The sequence below is a fragment of the Geotrypetes seraphini genome, chromosome 2 (genome assembly GCF_902459505.1).
Source record: "Geotrypetes seraphini chromosome 2, aGeoSer1.1, whole genome shotgun sequence".
NCBI lineage: Eukaryota > Metazoa > Chordata > Amphibia > Gymnophiona > Dermophiidae > Geotrypetes > Geotrypetes seraphini.
In genome coordinates, this window is record NC_047085.1 from 203,801,037 (window position 1) to 203,823,659 (window position 22,623).

The following is a 22,623-nucleotide window of genomic DNA, read 5'->3' on the forward strand; positions in this document are numbered from 1 at the left end:
GGGAAAGGTTATCGATACTGCACATTTAGGCCCATATCGAAGTGTCTCATTTATTTATTTATATTAATTATTCATTGATTACTTTTGATTGTTTTTGCTATTGGTGAATACCCTTTGAGTTAAACATAGGGCTCTGTCATTATATTTCTGTATTTTGTTGAATTTTCATTTTGGCAGTACTTTTTGAGTTTCTTTGTTGCCTATTCAAATATGGTCATTTCTCCACTTCAGACTTTGGACGTTTGCAAGAAACGTCCAAAGTCAGATTTAGATGGACTTAGACGTCCTATGAAAAATGACCTTCCATAAACAGGGAAAACAAAATACCACCATCCTCCAGTTCAAATATTTTATTTTAAAGCAGTGTCTGAGGGAATCTGTAAGTAGCGCCATAAACAGGAGTTGTTTTGTATCTGCTCGTGGTTTGGCTGTATTTTGTCATGATATGTGCAAGTTTTGACATTCTTTTGTATCAGAAATATTCCATGCTTCTCGGCTGTTTAGCAATTACTATAGCCCTCCTTCCTAACTCACATACACACAAAAAGAACATACACCAAAAGTCTCCACAATCAGTTTTTTTTTTATTTTCACTTGTCTTCATAAAACAGATTTTTAAGTGACCATGCATTAAATTACATGACATGTTAACTGTCTAAGTAAATGGTAAGTAAATTAATGGAAATGCTTTTATTTTAGAAATATCTATCACCAAGCAAAAAAACAAAACAAAACAGAGAATAGTAAAGTTTTAGGAATCCAATAGATTACAGGACCCAAGGCAGCATAGTGTCACTAGAGGCAGGTCTCGTCAGACAAATCTGATTAATTTCTTTGACTGGGTGACCAGAGAGTTGGATCAAGGGAGAGTATCAGATGTGGGTATATTTAGATTTTCGTAAAGCTTTTGACACAGTTTTGCATGGATGACTAATAAATAAACTGAGTGCCCACAAACCAAATAAAAACCAAAAAGCTTGGCTGTTCTATCAAGCTTTTCCTGAGAGCTGAAAAAGATGGATTGTTTAATACAGGATTAAAAAAATGTTCTCAGGAGATGGGTAAGGGTGATGGCTAGAGCGTTTATTAGTTTTAGTTTTTTTAATTGTAAACTATCATGGAAGTTTTTTTTGAATGGGTAGGAAATCAAATGGAAACAGATAATTTTTCAACCACACATATAAGACAATTAATCTCCCTTGTTGGTAAACTTGGCTCTTCCCTCCCTTTCAGAATCACTCAGCTCTGGAACAGTCTCCCTTCCCCTCTCCGCAATTTGAGCCCCCTTCTACCATTCCGTAAGCATCTGAAGACCTGGCTCTTCTCCAGAACGTAACCCCGTCCCGCTCCTGGCACTCTCACACCAACCTCTCTTCTCTCATACTTATATAATTCCACTGGAGTTCCGTTCCTTCCCTAACCATGTAAACCGTGTCGAGCTCCATCTGCGGAGATGATGCGGTATATAAACCCAAGATTTAGATTAGATTAGATTAGATCAGGGAGAGGATAGGGTGGAGTGTGGTGACCCTGCATCACAAGGTCATCATGAAAGTTTCCTCAACAAATTCCCTCATCCACCCCACACAACAGTGCCACTCAGAGCCTGCTTTCTTCCCAATATCCCCCTGATAACACAAGTAGTCTACTCGGACATCAACTGCTACAACATCCCCTGTAAACCATCCACCTCTAAGGTTGCCAGATCTAATCCAAGTTTCAAGTTTCAAGTTTTTATTAGTATTTGATGGATCGCTTATTTAATTTACTAAGCGATGTACAACTTTATAAAAACAGGGTTGTGGGTACAGAAAAAGTAACTTCAGACTTACAAAATAAGACTAACATGAATCACAGGGGATAGGGGGGAAAAGTTACAATTCCTTGTTAGAGTGAAAAAAAACAGGAGGGAAGTAAACGAGAGGGAGGGTAAAAATAACAAAAAAAACCCTAAGATTTTTGGTTATTGGTCAGTAAGTGAAAGGTTGAATGCATCTTTAAAAAGATAAGTGGGATGCGCCCCCTAGTGGAGCAGGAAGGCACGCATGCGTGGAGCAGCAGAGCAAACTTAAATCTTCAATCAAGTTTGCTTGAAAATGCTTCCGCATCGGGGCTCCGTAGATGACGTCACCCACATGTGAGAATATCATGCCTGCTTGTCCTGGGATAAGGTCTTTTTCATCTCTGATGTACTGTGGTAGAGAGTTCCACAGTTGAGGGGCCATGACCGAAAACATATCGTGTCTTCTGGTGCCTATAATTTTCAGGGATGGAACAGTTAGGAGGTTATGCGAAGTTCAACGAAGGCTTGTAGAGAATTAAAAAGGTAGTTTATGTGACATGAGCAGATAGCCTCAGTCAAGTTCTAGGAATGCAGCAGAAGCATTTGTAGCAACATTCCTACAAATCTGTTAATTAGGCTGCAAGTCTTGCCACTGAACACTTCCTAGGACCTAGGCCTGGCCTCTCCCTTTTCCCTGGCAACAGCAGAAATACCAGTCTCCAGCATACCCAACATTGTGAAATGGTGTCGGCTTTGCACCAGCTCACACTTCAACACATATGCAGTCATATATGTGAGAAGGCACTGAACTAGTACCATCTTAACAGTACTGGGCAAGTCAAAGAGAAAGTAAGCATCTCTCTCCATAGGAGTATACATGATCAGGAGGTTCTGGGGTGGGGGTTCCAAGGATTCTATATTGAGAGAAGGCTAATATCCAGGTAGATTTGGTTCTTGTACAGTCACATGTTGTCCAGATGGGTGGGGCAAAGGAGGAAGAAAAGAGGGATAACATTGTTATGCTGGATGGGTGCAGGAATTTGTTAAAAAGGCTAGCATGATGAACCCGTAATGAAGAGTTGCTGTACTAGCCCTTTTCACCATCTTCTATCCTACCCTATAACTACTGTGCAGTTGAAAGAAAGTTTAACATATCATGCTTAATTCTTTTCCTGTCAGCAAATTTTCTGATGCACAGCCAACTTAAGGTGGTCACATTAAGCCCATGGCTCCATGAGAAACTCATCGTGTAAAGCAGGGTTATCCAACATCAGTCCTCGAGGGCCACAATCCAGTTGGGATTTCAGGATTTCCCCAATGAATTTGCATGAGACCGATTTGCATGCACTGCTTCCACTGTATGGAAATAAATCTCATGCATATTCATTTGGGAAATCTTGAAAACCCAACCTGGCAAGGGCCGAGGTTGGTCACCCCTGGGTCATGGATTTGATAAACTGCCTTTCTGTGATACAACCAGAGCAGTTTATATATATATCTTTTTCTGTCCTTAGTGGGCTCAAAATCTAGGTTTTTCACCTGGAGCAACGGAGGGTTAAGTGAGTCAGAAGAAGCTGCAGTGGGAATGGACCCCAGTTCTCCAGGTTCTCAGCCCATTGTATATTAGGTTAGAATTCCACTCCTCTCAAGATGCAAAATACAAGAAAGTAACAAGTTTTTTTAAAATGACCAAAAGCAATTGAACAAGAACATGCTGAAATATTTTTTTAAAAATGTAAAACATTTCTTTTGCTAGTTGACACATTTGACAAAACAACAGTGGCATTATAGTAAGCAACAGTAAGATATGGTCTGATTCTCCATAGAGCCATCCACAAATTAAATAAAGCCATGACACCATTGCAAGTTAATTTGATGCAGGATTAAAATTTGATACAGGATTAATTTGATGTTGACAAAACAACAGTGGCATTATAGTAAGCAACAGTAAGATATGGTCTGATTCTCCATAGAGCCATGCACAAATTAAATAAAGCCATGACACCATTGCAAGTTAATTTGATGCAGGATTAAAATTTGATGCAGGATTAATTTGATACAGGATTAAAAAAATGTTCTCAGGAGATGGGTAAGGGTGATGGCTAGAGTGTTTATTAGTTTTAGTTTTTTTAATTGTAAACTATCATGGAAGTTTTTTTTGAATGGGTAGGAAATCAAATGGAAACAGATAATTTTTCAACCACACATATAAGACAATTAATATCAGGGAGAGGATAGGGTGGAGTGTGGTGACCCTGCATCACAAGGTCATCATGAAAGTTTCCTCAACAAAGGTGCAAGGGTGGTAACCACAACTAGTAACAGCATTTTATTAGCAGTGACTTTTAGCCTTCCCAGACGAGATGACCATGTATCTCGTCCTCCAAATTTCTCAAACCAGGTGGATATGATTTATGCATGAGAGACATTTTCTCTTTCCAACACAAACATCTTTATGTAGGCAGTGCACTGACATCCATTCATCTAGGATCTACTGTTTTAAATTCTGCATGACTTCAGCTCACTACTCAAATCAAATTTGGGACAGATATTTCTGCACTAAAACATTTTGCTTTTATATTGCTTGACACATTAGCAACCCATTCTCTATTTAATCGTTCCAGCCCAAACATAATTTAATAAGCATCTATCGAGACGTTTAAGTATATTACCGGCCGTATCGAGATGGAAGAAGAGATTCTCTTTCTCAAAGGACCCTCAGCCACAAGAGGGCATCCGCTCAAACTCAGGGGCGGGAAATTTCATGGTGACACCAGGAAATATTTCTTCACTGAGAGAGTGGTTGATCCTTGGAACGAGCTCCCGGTGCAGGTGATCGAGGCAAACAGCGTGCAAGAATTTAAGAGCAAAAGGGATGCCCATGTGGGATCCCTTAGAGGGTTAAGCTAAGGGAACCTGTCACCAGGAGTGGGATCCCTAGGATAACAGACTTGGGGGTGGGTCAGTAGAGTGGGCAGACCTGATGGGCTATGGCCCTTATCTGCCGTCATCTTCTATGTTTCTATCACAATTCTCTCCAGTTGTCTTTTCTCCAAGCTGAAACCCCTAACCTTCTTAGCCTTCCTCTGTAAGGAAGGTATTGCATCCTGCTTATCATTTTTCTCTGACCCTTCTTTAGTTGCACTCTATCCTCTTTGAGATGGGGAAGCCAACTGCGCAAATACTCTAGGTGCAGACAAATCAGTGTCTTCCTGTGGCATGACACTATTCTGTTCTCCATTTTTTCAGATAATCTCTAGCATTCCATTAACTTTTTACACAGCCACAGCATACAGGGGTGAACATATCGATGTATATCCAGAATGCCTCCAAGATCTTTTCCTTGAATGGCGACTCCTAGCAGAGAGCTCACATTTTGTACTTATAAGATTACTTTTCCTTATATGAATCACTTTGCGTATGTCCACAATAAATTTATCCACCATTTAGATACACAGTCTCCTAGTTTCACAAGATCCTTCTGCCAGTCCTCTTAATCCATTGACTTTTTCATACTGTCTTGAATGTATGAGACAGTCCTGTTATTTTGCACCTAGGTCCTCACTACTTGAATCACCTTCTGCCCACAAGCTTCACACTGAACTGAACCATGATAAATTCAGAACTGCATTAATAAATCAAAAAGATTCAAGAAAAGAAGAACATCAGGAAGGAGGGGAACAGCACAGTTACTTACCGTAACAGGTGTTATCCAGGGACAGCAGGCAGATATTCTTGACTGATGGGTGACGGCACCGACGGAGCCCCGGTACGGACAATTTTAGAGTGATTGCACTCTAAGAACTTTAGAAAGTTCTAGCTAGGCCGCACCGCGCGTGCGCGAGTGCCTTCCCGCCCGACAGAGGCGCGCGGTCCCCAGTTAGGATAAGCCAGCTAAGAAGCCAACCCGGGGAGGTGGGTGGAACGCAAGAATATCTGCCTGCTGTCCCTGGATAACACCTGTTACGGTAAGTAACTGTGCTTTATCCCAGGACAAGCAGGCAGCATATTCTTGACTGATGGGTGACCTCCAAGCTAACAAAAAGAGGGATGGAGGGAAGGTTGGCCATTAGGAAAACAAATTTTGTAAAACAGATTGGCCGAAGTGTCCATCCCGTCTGGAGAATGCATCCAGACAATAGTGAGATGTAAAAGTATGAACTGAGGACCAAGTAGCAGCCTTGCAGATTTCCTCAATAGGAGTGGAACGGAGGAAAGCTACAGACGCTGCCATAGCTCTAATCTTGTGGCCTGTGACAGAACCTTCCAGTGTCAGGCCCAACTGAGCATAACAGAAGGAAACGCAAGCGGCAAGCCAATTAGACAGGGTGCGTTTAGATACAGGATGACCCAACTTGTTAGGATCAAAGGACAAAAACAGTTGAGGAGATGATCTGTGAGGTTTGGTGCGATCAAGATAGTAAGCCAGAGCACGTTTACAATCCAAGGTATGCAAAGCCTGTTCACCTGGATTAGAATGAGGCTTTGGGAAAAAAACAGGTAGAACGATGGATTGGTTAAGATGAAACTCAGACACAACCTTAGGAAGGAATTTTGGATGTGTACGGAGAACGACCTTATCATGGTGAAAAACAGTGAAAGGTGGATCAGCCACCAGTGCATGGAGCTCACTGACCCTCCTGGCAGAAGTGAGAGCTATAAGAAAGACCACTTTCCAAGTTAGAAATTTAAAATGCGTTGTGGCCAAAGGCTCGAAAGGAGGCTTCATTAACGCAGAAAGAACCACATTAAGATCCCATACAACAGGAGGAGCCTTAAGAGGTGGCTTCACATTGAAAAGGCCCTTCATGAACCTTGAAACCAAGGGATGAGCTGAGAGGGGTTTTCCATGAATCGGCTCATGAAAAGCTGCAATAGCACTAAGGTGGACCCTTATCGAAGAGGATTTAAGACCAGAGTCAGATAAGGACAATAAATAGTCCAACACCAGTCCCACTGCTGTAGATATGGGATTATGGTGATGTAACAGGCACCAGGAAGAAAAGCGAGACCACTTTTGTTGGTAACATTGAAGAGTAGACGGCTTCCTGGAGGCATCAATAATAGAACGGACAGGCTGAGACAGGAGAGCATGAGCTGGAGTCAGCCCGAGAGATACCAAGCTGTCAGGTGCAGAGACTGTAAGTTGGGATGAAGTAGTGTTTGCTGATTCTGTGTAAGCAGTGAAGGAAACAGAGGAAGAGGTATGGGTTCCCTGGAACTGAGTTGAAGTAGAAGGGAAAACCAATGCTGTCTGGGCCACCATGGAGCTATGAGAATCATGGTGGCTTGTTCCCTCTTGAGCTTGAATAAGGTGCGCAGCATGAGCGGAAGAGGAGGGAATGCATAAAGGAAGAGATTGGTCCAATCCAGGAGAAATGCATCGGGTTCCAGACGGTGAGGAGAGTAAAGTCTGGAGCAAAACAGGGGCAGTTGATGGTTGTGGGGAGCTGCAAAAAGATCCACTTGAGGTGTGCCCCATTGGGAGAAAATGGACTGGAGAGTCGAGGAGTCGAGAGTCCATTCGTGAGGTTGAAGAATTCTGCTGAGATTGTCTGCTAAGCAATTCTGTTCCCCTTGGATGTAGACTGCCTTCAGGAAGAAGTGACGAGCAGTCGCCTAGGTCCAAATCCTTAGAGCTTCCTGACATAAGGGATGGGATCCCGTCCCTCCCTGTTTGTTGATATAGTACATTGCAACTTGGTTGTCTGTGCAAATGAGAAGAACCTGAGGAAACAGGAGATGTTGGAAAGCTTTGAGGGCGTAAAACATCGCCCTGAGTTCCAGGAAATTGATGTGGTGTTTCTTTTCCTGTGTGGTCCAAAATCCCTGAGTTTGGAACTCGTTCAAGTGAGCTCCCCATGCATAGGGGGAGGAATCCGTGGTAATGACCAGTTGATGAGGAGGTAGATGGAACAGTAGACCTCTGGATAGATTTGATGATTTCAACCACCAAAGAAGCGACTGTCGAAGAGACGAGGTCACAGATATGTGTTGTGAACAAGGATCCGTCGCTTGTGACCACTGAGTCGCTAGGGTCCATTGAGGAGTACGCAGGTGGAGACGTGCGAAGGGAGTGACATGTACTGTGGAGGCCATGTGTCCCAAGAGCACCATCATGTGATTCGCAGAGATGGAAGGTTGTTGGAACACCTGCTGACAGAGATGAAGGATGGTGTGAAGGCGGTTTGGAGGAAGAAAAGCCCTCATCTGAACAGTATCCAGAATGGCTCCAATGAATTGAAGTCGCTGAGTTGGAATGAGGTGCGACTTGGGTAGATTGATTTCGAACCCCAACAGTCGAAGGAAGTAAATGGTCTGATCCGTGGCTTTGTGAACGGACTGAGGAGAAGGAGCCTTGATGAGCCAGTCGTCCAGGTAAGGGAAGACTTGAAAGTTGTGGGAGCGGAGATAAGCTGCGACCACAATCAGACATTTGGTGAATACCCTGGGTGAGGAGGCTAGGCCGAAGGGTAGCACCTTGTATTGGTAATGATGTTGGTTGACAAGAAAGCGAAGATATTGTCTGGACATCAGATGAATTGGAACGTGAGTATACGCCTCCTTGAGATCGAGGGAACATAGCCAGTCTTCCTGAGAGAGAAGAGGATATAGGGTGGCAAGAGATAACATCTTGAACTTCTCCTTGACCAGACATTTGTTGAGCTCCCTGAGATCTAATATTGGTCTGAGATCTCCGGTCTTTTTGGGTACAAGAAAGTACCGGGAGTAAAATCCTAGGCCTTGCTGGTCCAGAGGAACTGGTTCGATGGCATTGAGAAGAAGGAGGGATTGAACCTCCTGAGCGAGGAGGAGGGACTGAGCCTTGTTGGAAGCAGACTCTTTTGGCAGACTTAATGGTGGAGGAGTCTGAAAGTTTAGAGAGTAGCCATGGGCGATTATAGCAAGTACCCACTGGTCGGAGGTGATTGCTTCCCAGCGAGATAGAAAAACTTGTAGTCGACCTCCTATGGGCTGAGGCAGAGGATATGAGGGAGGAAGACTGGCAATGTTCTGGAGAAAGGAGTCAAAAGGGCTGTGTCGACTTAGGTTGAGTAGCCGGTTTGACAGTAGGCTGCTGTTGTTGACGAGCCTGTTGCTGCTGCTGACGCTGTCTGCGAGGTTGAGGAGGATGAGGCTGGGCCGGCCGAGCAGAAAACCTCCTTTGATATGAAGATTGTTGCCTGAATGGACGAGGAGGAGGAGGTTTCTTCTTGTTTTTCAACAAGGTGTCCCACCTAGTTTCATGGGCGGAGAGCTTTTGTGTGGTGGTATCCATGGACTCCCCAAACAGCTCATCCCCTAGGCAAGGCGCATTGGCCAGCCGGTCCTGATGGTTTACGTCCAATTCTGAGGCCCGCAGCCATGCCAACCTTCTCATTGCTACAGAGATAGCAGTAGCACGAGATGTCAGTTCAAAAGTATCATAAATAGAACGGACCATAAACTTCCTGAGTTGCAGAAGACTAGAGGTACATTGCTGAAAAGCAGGAAGTTTACGGTCCGGAATATACTTTTGAAAAGAGGTCACCTGTTGAATGAGGTGCTTCAGGTAAAACGAGAAGTGGAAAGCGTAATTACTTGAACGGTTGGCCAGCATGGCATTTTGGTAAAGACGCTTTCCAAATTTGTCCATGGCCTTTCCTTCCCTACCAGGAGGGACAGAGGCATACATACTGGCTCCTGCAGTCTTCTTTAGGGTTGACTCTACCAACAGGGATTCATGGGGAAGTTGGGGTTTGTCAAATCCAGGGATTGGAATCACTTTATATAGAGATTCTAGTTTTCTTGGGGCTCCTGGGATTGTCAAAGGAGTTTCAAGATTTTTATAAAAAGTTTCCCTCAAGATGTCATGGAGGGGTAACTTTAAAAACTCTTTAGGAGGTTGATCAAAATCTAAGGCATCCAAAAATGCCTTGGATTTTTTAGAGTCAGACTCTAAAGGAATAGACAGGGTGTCTGACATCTCCTTTAAAAATTTTGTGAAGGAGGAGTGCTCTGGCTTAGCAGTAGTATCCTGCACCGATGGTTCCTCCTCATCAGATGTGTAATCCTCCTCGGTACCGAGGGGATCATCCGAATCGTCCCACAAGTCAGGGTCCCGTACCGATTGTAAACGGCCCTGGGAAAGTGGAGTCGATGTATCAGCATGTTTAGTCTTGCGTACCGATTTACCAGACCGAGTGGAGACGGTACCAGGGGAATGTAGAACGGTACGGGGTTCAGAGAACGGTACCGGTTCCGACCCCGTAGGAATAGCACGCCGTTTTGGTTCTGCTGACAGAACAGGCATGGACAAAGATTTATGTGGTGCCGAAACAGTCGATGCCAATAACAGAGGCTGTTCGACAGACGGCACCGAAGGCTCAGTCGGTACCGACACTGGAAGGTTCGGAGACAATAGAGCCGGGAGCAACTGTTGGAGTTGCTGCTGAAGCTGGACCTGGAGGATAGAGGCAATGCGCTCATCCAACGTTGGTCCCGATGGCACCGGTACCGGTTTTTTCTTGCTCGGTACCTTCGGTGCCGCTCGACGCTCGGGTGAAGTCGATGCCGATGAAGAGGCCGAGACTTCAATGGGAGCGGAGCGTTTACGGGGCCGGTGCTCAGTCTGCAGGACTTGGCTCACTGCATGCTCGACTGGCTGGCCTAGAACAGTAGGGGAAGGCTTCTTAGCCGGCTTACCTACAGGAGTCGACACCGATGATGGATTTGGCGGTGCCGAAGTAGTCGGAGTCGATTTGGAGGAAGTCGTCGACGTCGATACCGGTGCAACTTCCATAGCGGTACCGAAAAGGATCCGCTGCTGAATTTGTCGATTTTTTAAAGTTCTTTTTTGTAAAGAACTACAGCGGGTGCAGGTTTCAGCCCTATGGTCCGGACCCAGACACTGGAGGCACCACTTGTGTGGGTCGGAAAGGGAGATAGGGCGTGCACACCGCTGACACTTTTTGAAACCCGGTGACGGGGGCATGAAGGGAAATACTGCTGTAGCAAAATCGAAGCCCGAGGCTTCGATGGTGCCAACAGGCCCCGCCGGGTCAGATTCGACAAAAAAAATGAAAAATAAGAATTTTTTTTTTTTTTTTTACACAAAAGGTAAAAAAGAAGGAAAGAAATAAAATATGAAGAGAAAAATACGCGCGAGCGGGAAGGCAAGTGAAATAGAAAAAAACTTCCAACAGCCGTTGGAAACACACGTCTTCTTAGCTCCGCGGAATTAAGAAAACTGGGGACCGCGCGCCTCTGTCGGGCGGGAAGGCACTCGCGCACGCGCGGTGCGGCCTAGCTAGAACTTTCTAAAGTTCTTAGAGTGCAATCACTCTAAAATTGTCCGTACCGGGGCTCCGTCGGTGCCGTCACCCATCAGTCAAGAATATGCTGCCTGCTTGTCCTGGGATAATCATTGGTAAGACTGACCCCCCCCCCCAAAAAAAAAAAAAAAACAAACCCAAAAACAAACAACTATAAAGTTCCATATGCCAAACAGGGTTTTGTAATTGTTTTTCTACCTACTATAAGTTGTCCTACTGTTGAGACCAAGCTGCCTTAATGACAGATTTTAAATTACTCCCCGTTCTTTCTTTCTTTTTTATTATACTTGTTTTTGTTATTATTTATCGATTGATCTGTCCAGTTTATGAGAAAATCTTTATTGTGAACGGCTTAGAACCTGTTATGGTATTAGCGGTATACAAAAATAAAGTTGTTATTATTATTATTATTATAAAATTTATTGTTGTAAAACTATTCTATCTCTCTCAAACTTTCTTGAGCCAGGGCACACTAAAGGTAGTGGCCATGGCTTGATGCACCCGGAAGTGCATGGACGTCACCGTGATGACATCATGTCCCTGTGTGACATCATCATGTTGAGGTCTGCACATGCGTAGAGACCCTCCAGACAGGCCCTGAGACGCCAATTGGAGGTGCCAGCAGGGAAGAGGACCGGAGAGGTGCAGGCACCAACTAATTGCCTACAGCAGTGTTTCTCAACTACTTCAAGCTAAGTACTCCCTAAGTCTTAACAAATATCAACTGAGTACCCCAGTCACAGACCTCCCACTGGCCAACCTAAGCTCTGCCCCATATCCCATCCCCTTTACTAATTGTAATGCAGTTTTTTCCATTCATTTTTCATATACACAGCAGATATCAATTTTCATGCAGTGCTGGCACCGTACCGCCAGTTGAGAACCTCTGGCTCTACAGGACATGCCTCTCTCGGTGAGAGGCATGTCCTGTAGGCAAGTCAGCTGGCCGGCACCTCTCTTCATCCTCTGTGTGTGCCATGGCACACTTGGAATCGCAGGAGGCACACAGTTTGTGATACACTGTATTATATTGTACTTCACACTATATAGCACATCAAGAAACTAAGCATTCATATCTCCCTCCACTCTAACCCCCCCTACCTTATCTGTTTTCCTTTTCTCTCTTTCATACTACATCAGTGTTTCTCAACTGGGTCCTGGAGTACCCCCTTGCCAGTCAGGTTTTCAGGATATCTACAATGAATATGCATGAAATAAATTTGCAAATAATGGAGGCAGTGTATGCAAATTCAATGTGGCTATCCTGAAAACCTGGCTGGCAAGGGGGTACTCCAGGACCCAGTTGAGAAACACTGCACTAGATAGTAGGAAATAGAACTACAAACGTCCTGGCTTTTCATCCACTGCTGGCAAACGCCTGCATTTTGCAGCCTCACATACCCACCCATAGTCAAGACCCTGGGATATATTAAACGTTCAATTGCTACAATACTTTGCTGCTATTCAGCAAATCAACCATCATTTCTTTTACCTTGAATACTATCTTCCTACAACATTAAAAATGCAAGTAAGAACAAAACAAAAGCTTAGGATACATAAGGGAAAAGAAATGATTCATATCAGGCACTTACCTTGACCATCCTGGACAACACGGTTGGCTATTCCAAACTCATAGGCCTCTTGTGCACTAATAGGTCGTCCAGTTAAAATGAGATCCAGGGCTCTCGATAGGCCAATAAGCTTGGGCAATCTCACTGTGCCACCATCAATCAGCGGAACACCTGCAACAGTCAAACAAATGGAGAAATATGATATTAAATGTTTACAATTTTCACTTGTTATATAATGATAAACATACTTTAGAGACTTACTCCAGTTAATAGGAATTTTCCAAAGGAATGTATAAAACTCATACATGTAGAAGCAGAAACTTCAGAAGAGATGTTGTTTTACATGTGTGCAGGCAGCATGCATATATTTGACAAGCATTCCTCGTGTGGCTTAAAAGAACACATCCATATAATGTACCTATTACAAATTACAAAGGTTTGCACTGGGGGTCTGAAATGACAATGGAACTTATAGTTCTCTTGTTTTCAAAACCACCTCAAAATGCTAAAAGTTAGTTTCAGAGCTCAGCTCCTGGACTGCCTCTTCCCCTTTGATGTACATTAGTTTTGCAAAGCCCATTATGTTTACATGCAAGTGCTCTCATGTACATATAAGTGATACTTTTTCTGATTATGTATTTTATTTTTATTTGCAAAATGGCTATTCTGGCTACCAATGCCCATGTTTTTTTCCATTGCCTTTTACACAGTTTTAAAAGGCTGTATATTTAGGAAGCCTTCTGTACAAATATTTTGCAAATTTTAAATGTCCTGACTTGAGACATTTTTTTTCCAACACACACTACACAAAATTGGGCTGTTCATATATATATATATTACATTACATTAGGGATTTCTATTCTGCCATTACCTCACAGTTCAAGGTGGATTACAGAAGATGTCTGGTCATTTTCAGGGAGAATAAAGAGTAGAGTAGGTGGTTTCTGGGGGTTGGGGAGTTAGTGGAGGGAAGGAAGAGGACTTGTGGTGTTAGGTCTTTTTCAGACATTTCTTAAACAGTATAGTCTTTATTTTTTTTTCTGAATGTTTTGTATATATAGCACAGTATATATAGCCACAATTCAATCAGCCCTTTCAGAGGGCTAAACAGAGTTATCTTTCCCTCAACCCCCCTTGTCTTCTCTTCCTACCACTTTTACCTTCCCTTTTTGTGTAACATTATTGGACATGCTTGACCATCGTACTGTATTATATTATCTATTATCATTAATTCCTGATTTCTTTGATATTGCCTTTATATGATTGTACTTGATTGTTCTTATAACCCTTGTACACCTTTTTCCTTTTTGTATTTCACTAAAACTCAATAAAATTTCAAGTTTAAAAAAAATAAAATAAAATAAACAGTTATCAAATAATTGATGCAGCATGAACTTTCAAGCCAATATAAACTCTACAACTGGCCTTTGCTTTAAACCCTGGTTTGGCATTTAGATTAATCACAGATATTTAGTACCACCATCCAGTGCTGAATATCTGCTCAGAGTAGAGTGCTGCTGCTATCCAAAAAAACAGGACTGTTTGGGGTTTTTTTTTTTAAAAAACCTAAGCTTATCTGGGCAGCAATCTAATTAGCAGTCTGGATGTCGCTGCTTTCTGGATAACTTGCTGCTCTGCTCTCACTCCATCCAGGTACTATCCAGATAATGCAAAAAAAAGTCTGTAAGAATATTCATTGAAGCAAGAGAGAGGAGAAAAAAAAAGCAAAGGAGAATAAACCCTACAAATATATACAAATCTAAAGAACAGGAGTAAGGAGGAGACCAAATAAATTTCAGCCAACTACAGAGGTGGGTTAACATGTATAAAAGTTTGCCTGATTCCATTACATACAAAATGGAGTCTGAAATCTTTTTACGCATTTTATTGCTCATAGAAAAATTTGCCATCATTGATATTTTTGTCTACTAACAAAACACAATTTTACACATGTTATCTCACATCTGTAATTGGTTTGAATTTAACTGGTCCCCCCTTATGCCTGTTCTTTAGATTAACATATTTAGTGACACTATCCAGATGATACTGTTGAATATCCAAAGATAGTGACAGCAGGAAATATCCATATAAACAACAGCAGTTATCTAGATATCTCTGTTTGAATTAGAGAATGACACGGGGACAAATTTTTCCCCATCCCCGCGGGAACTCATTTTCCCGCCCCATCGAGTTCTTTTCCTGTCCCTGCCCCATTCCTGCAATCTCCATCCTCATCTGCACAAGCCTCAAATACTTTAAAATCAGAACTGTTCGAGGTTTTTGTGGTTAATGTTGAGCTTACAGGAATGGGGCAGAGACAGCAAGAGAGACAAAACTTGTGGGGATGGGGGAAAATGTGTCATTCTCTAGTTTGAATATCAGTCCATTTATTTTTTTGTCTTAAGAGGCATCTGTATGGCTAGCACAGCTGGAGGTGATTAAAGCTAAGATGCGATATAACATACCAAAGCGCCTGCAGAACACGCCAAAGACTGCACTCTGCTCCACAACTCGCAGGTCAGCCAACAGAGAGAGCTCCAGTCCTCCAGCTACAGCATATCCACTCACTGCAGCAATCACTGGTTTGGAAAACTGCATTCGCGAGGGACCCTGCATGAATCAACAAATTCTTACATAAAAGAAAAAAAAAAGACGTTCTACACAGCAGTAAATGCTCAAAATTAACTTATAACAACAATATATTACTATTGTTTTTCAGTGTGGAGGGAGAGAACAAGGGGCCTGTACTTTCCTTCTACTTCTTTTGGTCTTCCAGTTAGGTTAAAACGGGGGCTTGGATTTAGTGTCATAAGGCTTCTTTCACAACTGCTTGAAGATTTTTCTCCTATTTTATATTCTCTTCCAACTTAACTAGCACAATACTGCAATTCACAATAACTGGGGCTTTCTCCATCTGCCTCTACACCAGGGGTGTCAAAGTCCCTCCTCGAGGGCCGCAATCCAGTTGGATTTTCAGGATTTCCCTAATGAATATGCATGCGATCTATTAGCATACAATAAAAGCAGTGAATGCAAATAGATCTCATGCATATTCATTGGGGGAAATCCTGAAAACCCGACTGGATTGTAGCCCTCGAGGAGGGACTTTGACACCCCTGCTCTATACTACAGCATCTAAGAAACAAACAAAAAAAAAACCTGATCTAGTTAATCAGCCCTGGCTCTCTGGCCTACCCCTATAAAGGGGTAAATTCTATATATGGTGCCTAAAACCCCCCCACTCAACACATGTCCCAAAGTGCAGGAGTTCTGGATAGGTAACTATGTTCTTCCAGAACTCCTGCACTTTTGGGCACGTCCATCAGAAAGATCTCATTTCATATTGTTCAAGATGGGAATCCAATCGTCCCTCTGCCTTTTTTGCTGAGGGAGGGACAAAATATGGCATAAGAAAATCAGTAAGAGTGAAAGTGAGATTACAATTGAAGGTTCTGTTGAGAATGGTCCGTAAGAATCAAGGAAGAGAAAGACTAAGGTTGGTAATAATGGGAACTGAGCTACACGATTCAAGTAACTGCACAATAGAAGATTGCTCTAGCTGGGGTTACCAGATGTCCGGATTTCTCTGGACATGTCCGGGGGTCCGGATGGCTTTTCAAAACCCAGCACTCTGTGGAACGGAGCATGACGCAGGTGGAACTGGGCGAGCCTGGGATCATGGCCATGGGTCCGGATTTTCCTTTGGGAAAATCTGGTAACCCTAGCTCTAGTTTCCTTCCTAAATGATTTGAGATGAAAGCTAGGCTATACTGAAGAAATGGACAGGCTTACTGACATATGCAATAAGTACAAGAAAACCAGTGAAGAGTGGAAACAAATGCTAGTTTTGGGAATTGTAAGGTTGTTCTGTAAGTATTAAGAATTTTTATTCTTCTGGATAAGTGGAATTGTGAAATAAAATGCTCTGTTGTGGAAGGAGCGTGCTGGTTACCATGGGAGGTCGTGAGGCAGTATGGGGGCTCTAGGTAAATGTCAGGAGGGTGAATTTTGTTTTTAAAAAAATGTAAATTATTGTAAATGCAATTTTGCAGAATTTAGGAATTTATGTCTGGAGTGATGAAAAAATATAAACTTTTAATAAAAGAATACGAAACCAAAAAGTCTTGATTACAATGGTTTCCATTCCCCGACATAATGCGTAGAAGCTCCCTTTGCAGTAAAAGCAGCCATAAGTACTAACGTTGCTCAGTGTGATAGTGCAGGTTTTTGCTTTCTCTTTCCGGAAGAATACGAAAAGGGTTTAGTTTTTTTATCCAAATTAGCTGGGGATTAATTTGTGGACTGCAGTCTTCAGGGCTGTGCATGCATTCTGAAGATTGCTTTGCTTTGATCTTTGGACTCTCCAAGGAGTTATTATGGTCATGGGTAAAGTGAGCATGTCAGGGGCGGTAAGAGAGCAGAGTTGGATATTTTGTGAGTGCCAGTAATATTCAGCAAAAAGTAGACTGCTTTAGATTGTTAGGGTATCAGCTAGGTGTTATTTCATGGAAGTACAGATGAATCAAAAGTGGCTGAAGTTATGTGTCATATTTACTTTTTGTCTCTTTTCACATACTGCTTTCTTGAATTAATACAAAACTGGTAACTTATTAAGGTTGCCCTCTCACTTTAGCTTTCTCCCAGCTTGTGAGATGAGGAATCTGTAATATGATTATCTTTTCTTAGAAAATTGTATAAGCTCTGCAGTTCTCTGGCACATAGTTGAGTAGAATATAGCAAATCTATTTTGAACACAATTTACAGCTCAACTTCAGCTGGGACTGCCATAGTATTGCCTATTATTCCTACTTACCATGGGACCAGGACCTTTGGTAACATCTTGTTCCAATTTGATTGAGCCTGCATTATGGGCCAGCTCTTTCAAGTCATAACCAGCACAAAAATTACCTCCTGAAAAAAATAAACACAACAAAAACAAATGATGGGGTCATTAACAATGGAAACCCTGCATAAAGGAATAGAGATGTTGTTCAGCGTAGTTCCCAATCACTTCTAACTAAATCTGTATGTCTTGGGTAGAAAAGAGGGAACTTTTCTATTTTGGGTTTTTTTTTTACCACTGTCCAAATTGTGGCCAGATATTCAGTGCTGAGCAACTACTTGCACATCTTCGTTAACTATGTTGGCACAAGGCAGTAGCTCAGAGTTACCTGTTACTGCTAATATTCAATGACAGTATCTGGATAGTTCCCTGGTTAACTTGGGAGAGCCTTATTTTTGTCCTAATTTAAAGGGACAGTTACCTGTGCTCCATCACTGAATACTGCCAGTGCTCAGGTAGCTTCTGTCTTCACACCATATCACCCTGGCACTAACCATAGTGTTGTGGTGAGCTAAGCTTTCTCAGGGGCACTATCCAAGTATATGCTGCTGAAAAGTTGGGTATGTCCTGTTTTATCTCCCATCATACATTTCTAGTGGTCATGATCTAAGGATATACTCAATCCAAGGTAACATGTCTGACTCTTAGGTTAAATCAGAGATGCCAAGGGTGACCCATCCCATAACTGGAAATTAAAGGCCAATGCCTAAGGTTTGGCAGACAGAAGGACATAGTATTACTCGAAAGGGTCCAGAGAAGAGTTGGTTAAGAGGCTGGAGGAGTTGCCGTACAGTGAGAGATTAGAGAAACTGGGCCTCTTCTCCCTTGAAAAGAGGAGACTGAGAGGGAACATGATCGAAACATTCAAGATAATGAAGGGAATAGACGTAGTAGACAAAGACAGGTTGTTCACCCTCTCCAAGGTAGAGAGAACAAGAGGGCACTCTCTAAAGTTAAAAGGGGATAGATTCCGTACAAACATAAGGAAGTTCTTCTTCACCCAGAGAGTGGTAGAAAACTGAAACACTCTTACGGAGGCTGTTATAGGGGAAAACACCCTCCAGGGATGCAAGATAAAGTTAGATAAGTTCCTGCTGAACCAGAACGTACGCAGGTAAACCTAGTCTTAGCACTGGTCTTTGACCTAAGGGCCATCGCATGAACGGACTGCTGAGCATGATGGACCACTGGTCTGACCCAGCAGCGGCAATTCTTATGTTCTTAGATATTCCAAAAAAGTGACATACTCTAATCAATAAATATAATATTATTTTTTCTACTTTTGTCATTATTTTTCCAGTGATGTTGGTCCCAATCTCAGGTTTCTACCGTCTTCTCTTAACTATCGTGCCAGAGTCTCCTTGTCCATTTGGCACCTCTTTTCTCTTCATGTCCACAATGCATCTTCTCTCCCTCTCTATCATACCCAGCATCACCTCTGTGTTCTTGTCCATATCTTCCTGTAATATTGAGTATCTCCCATATCTGTGTCTCTATTCTTGCAATATCCAACATAAATAATTTGAGTCCCTATTTTACCTTCCCCATGTGTCAGCAACTCTTCTTTTCTCTCTTACCACCTGTCTCTCCACCAAACAATCATCTCTCCCTCTTTCTTTCTTCCTTCCTTCTGCCTCCCGTCTCAGGGGTCCAGCAAATTGGACACCCTCCTGCCAGCGAAAGATATTGTCGGGGGGGGGGGGAGATCGGTAATGTCGGGGGGGGGGGGCGGTCGGTAGTGTCGGGGGGCGGTCGGTAGTGTCGGGGGGGGTGCGTCTTCGGGCAGAAGGTTTGGGCACCCTCCTGGTCAGGGGGCCGCGGCCCGCTATACTTATAGCGGCAGAGAGATCCCTTGCCGCGATAAGTATAGCGGCCGCGTCTACTTACAATGTAGGCCAGCATTTTGCTGGCCTACATTTTAAGCTTCTCCTTTACTAGGGAGACGCGTAGGGCCGCCTAGGTTCAGCCTAAGACCCGCCTAAGGCCCTTAGACGAGCTTAGGCATCTTGCGGGTCTCCCTAGGCTCCCGGAGACGCCTTCAGGCTTGCCTGGGGAGCATTTTTTTTTTTTAAAACGTGCATCCCGATTGGCTGATTAGACAGCTGTAGGACGCCTAAAATCGGGATGCACTTTGGAGAATCAGGCCCAAAGTGTCTAAATTCAAGAAAATGTGTGATAGGCATGTGGGAGTTCTCAGGGAGAGATAGTGGATGCTTCGGATAAGCAGAATGAATGGATGAGCTATTTGGCCTTTATCTGCCATCATGTTTCTATGTAATAAAAGCCTCAATACAAGAAAACCAGACATAGTGGTAAAGGAGAAAAGCAAAAGAACATAAGAATAGCCTTACTGGGTCAAACCAATGGTCCATCAAGCCCAGTAGCCTATTCTCACATTGGTCAATCCAGGTCACTAGTACCTGGCCAAAACCCAAGGAGTAGCAACATTCCATGCTATCGATCCAGGGCAAGAGCATTGCTAACACAAGTATTAATACCAAGCTACTACTCTGTAAAATGAATGGAGAAACAGAACCTCATATATCAAGAAACACAAATCAGAGACTAAGAAAAGGTGGCAGAAATATAAAGAAATGTTGTCAATTGCTTTCAGTGTCACTGCCAATGATGCAGAATTTCCAAATACACACTTATGTGGCCTACATTGCATTCCTATGAACTCCAAAAGAGAGGTGTCAGTGGTAGAATGCAAGTATTAAGGTAAATACTATTAGTAAACTAGAGACTGAAATCGTAGCCAGCATAATCCGATTTAGGAATGAGATTCATTACTGTCACGGTGTGCAAAAAACAGACCCATCTGAAGACATTACCCTGTGATAGGAACAGCTGAAAGGAGACGGCAACCCTCACCTACGCCGTAAAGTACTGCAGCAGTCAGTGAGGCATCTTTGTCAAAGGCAGTAAATGATTTCACCAGCTGGGAAGCAGTTTCTGAATTCACCGCATTCCTGGCCTCTGGTCTATTAATCCCAATTGTCATGATAGTTCCATGTCGTTTAGTCACTACATTCATTTTGCCTATGAAGAAAAAATACACAAAAATTAGTCAAAGAGCTATTTAAGTAAATCAATGATAATATACAGAAAGGGCCCTATTCTATAAATGGTGCCCTAGTTAGGCACTGCTAAGCGCCATAATTGAGGCTGCCTAGCAACGCCTAACTAAAATCCACACCTAAGCTAAATTAAATTAATTAACCTAAATAGTGTGGAAACTGACCGCACCACTGAAGTTGATCAATTAATTAAAAAATAAAAAAATAAAAGTTAGATGCAGAATCCCGCATGGTACCTAGCAACGCCTGAGTTGAGACACAGACACCTCTCTGAAAAGTAGATATTGGAAGGGGCAGAGAATAAGGCATAGTTGACTTGGGTGTCGCTAAGCATCAGTTCGGCGCCGGTAAATTAGGCCCGGTAAAACCTGGCCTAATATATTGACACCTACCTCCAGGATGCCTAGTGACGCCTAAGCATACCTAGGCGTGGCGCCTACAATGAACTTTCTTCCAATTTTTCTGCCTCTTTCTCAAATCCATCTAGATTTCCAGATCTTCCCTTCCTCTCTATTCATTCACATTCCCTCCCTATCTCCTCTTTCACTCCATCCAAGTGTAGCAGCTCCTCCTCCTCCTCTTTTCCCTTCCTAACCCCTCCATACATATTTAGCATTTTTTCCCTTCCTTTCTCCTTCATCCATGTGAAGTATTTCCTCCCCCCTCTCTTCCATCCATATGCGGCATTTCCTATTCCCTTTCCTCCATTCAAGTGCATTTCTTCCCTCTCTCCTCTATCAATGTGCATTTCCTCCCTATCTCCCCTTCATCCATATGCAACATTACCTTTTTCCCTTCCCCTCTTGTCCATGAATAGCATTTCATCCCATTTTCTTTCTTCTCCCTTCATGTGCATTCCCTCCCTCTCTTCCTTTCCTATCCGTCTGTATCTTCTCCCCTTTTTCTCCCATCCATATGTAGCATTTCGAAAATGTGTCCTAAGCTATTTTATACTTTAGATGACTTACGACTTGGACAAAAACAGACTTAGACGTTCCTTTCGATTATGCCCCTCCACATGTTTTTGCACTATTTATTTGATTTTCATCACACATGAAGACTCTATGATGGTGTGGTGCACTGGTTTGTTACCCGCGCACGAATTGTAGGATTGGATGTTTCACATTCGCTTATCAATCCACACTGAGGTCTTCTCATCAAATTATTATTTATCTTATTTATCATTGTTTATAGTTTATGCACTTCACAGCTGCAAAACAGTGATATCCTAGAACTTTTCTTGTCACGTTTTCGGAGCTGTTCTAGTGCCTTTTTGGGTTTTACCTTTTTGATGGCTTTGAGATATGTGCATCACAATTATTTTTGTATTCAGTGGCATAATCATATACAGCTGATTTGAGGGAGGGACTGGAGCTCAAAATTAGTGGATGGGCACCAAAGTTTCTCCCCGCCTGTGTGCAATTTATAAATGCTTGAGCTAGTGGGGATTACCAAGCCCTGCCAACTGAAGACATCTTCCTCCAGTCTGGCAACCCAAAATCTCCAAGCTTTGCAGCCAATGGCAATATTCTCAAACTGCCACTGTTTTCATGCATGTATGAAAACCAAGGGGGTGTTGGGGCAGGAAGGACAGAAGGCAGCAGCTCTGCAATATTGCTGCCAGCTGCAGTACTTGGGAAGTTGGAGGGGGGAGGAAGTGGCATTCAGTTGGTGAGGTTTGGGGATCCCTACTAGCTATAGCAGGGGAGATGTTCATTTTAACTGAGCTTAAATTCAAAGTGGGAGGCCCAAAAAAGTAGTAATATTTACCCTGACTAAACGATCCTCCATGTGCGCCGCTGACAGCTGATTCAGCATCCCCCACTCTGAAGAGGCTCACCGCAGCTGTAGTAGAAGTGAATGGGAGTACCAGTAGAGCGCATCCCTGCTCATTAGAGTGGGGATGCGGAAGCCTGTGGCTGCTCCCACTGTCAGCGGTGCAAGTGGAGGATCACTCAGTCAGGGTATTACTACTTTTTGGGATTCCTCTCCACAGTGTCCCTTTAATGAAGGTTTATTATTAGATACGTAC

At 43.0% G+C, this 22,623-nt stretch overlaps 1 protein-coding gene across 2 annotated transcripts in view; it reads right to left on the reverse strand.

The window, feature by feature from the left end:
- LOC117355746 (mevalonyl-coenzyme A hydratase sidH-like) overlaps window positions 1-22,623 on the reverse strand; it is a 33,903-nt gene that overhangs the window by 5,017 nt on the left and 6,263 nt on the right. For both annotated transcript variants that reach the window (XM_033934728.1, XM_033934727.1), the window contains exons 2-5: window positions 20,386-20,553; window positions 17,482-17,579; window positions 15,134-15,278; window positions 12,690-12,839 (exon numbers count right to left, since the gene is read on the reverse strand). In XM_033934728.1, coding sequence (XP_033790619.1) covers window positions 12,690-12,839; window positions 15,134-15,278; window positions 17,482-17,579; window positions 20,386-20,553 — 561 coding nt within the window. The remainder of the gene's footprint in view (window positions 1-12,689; window positions 12,840-15,133; window positions 15,279-17,481; window positions 17,580-20,385; window positions 20,554-22,623) is intronic.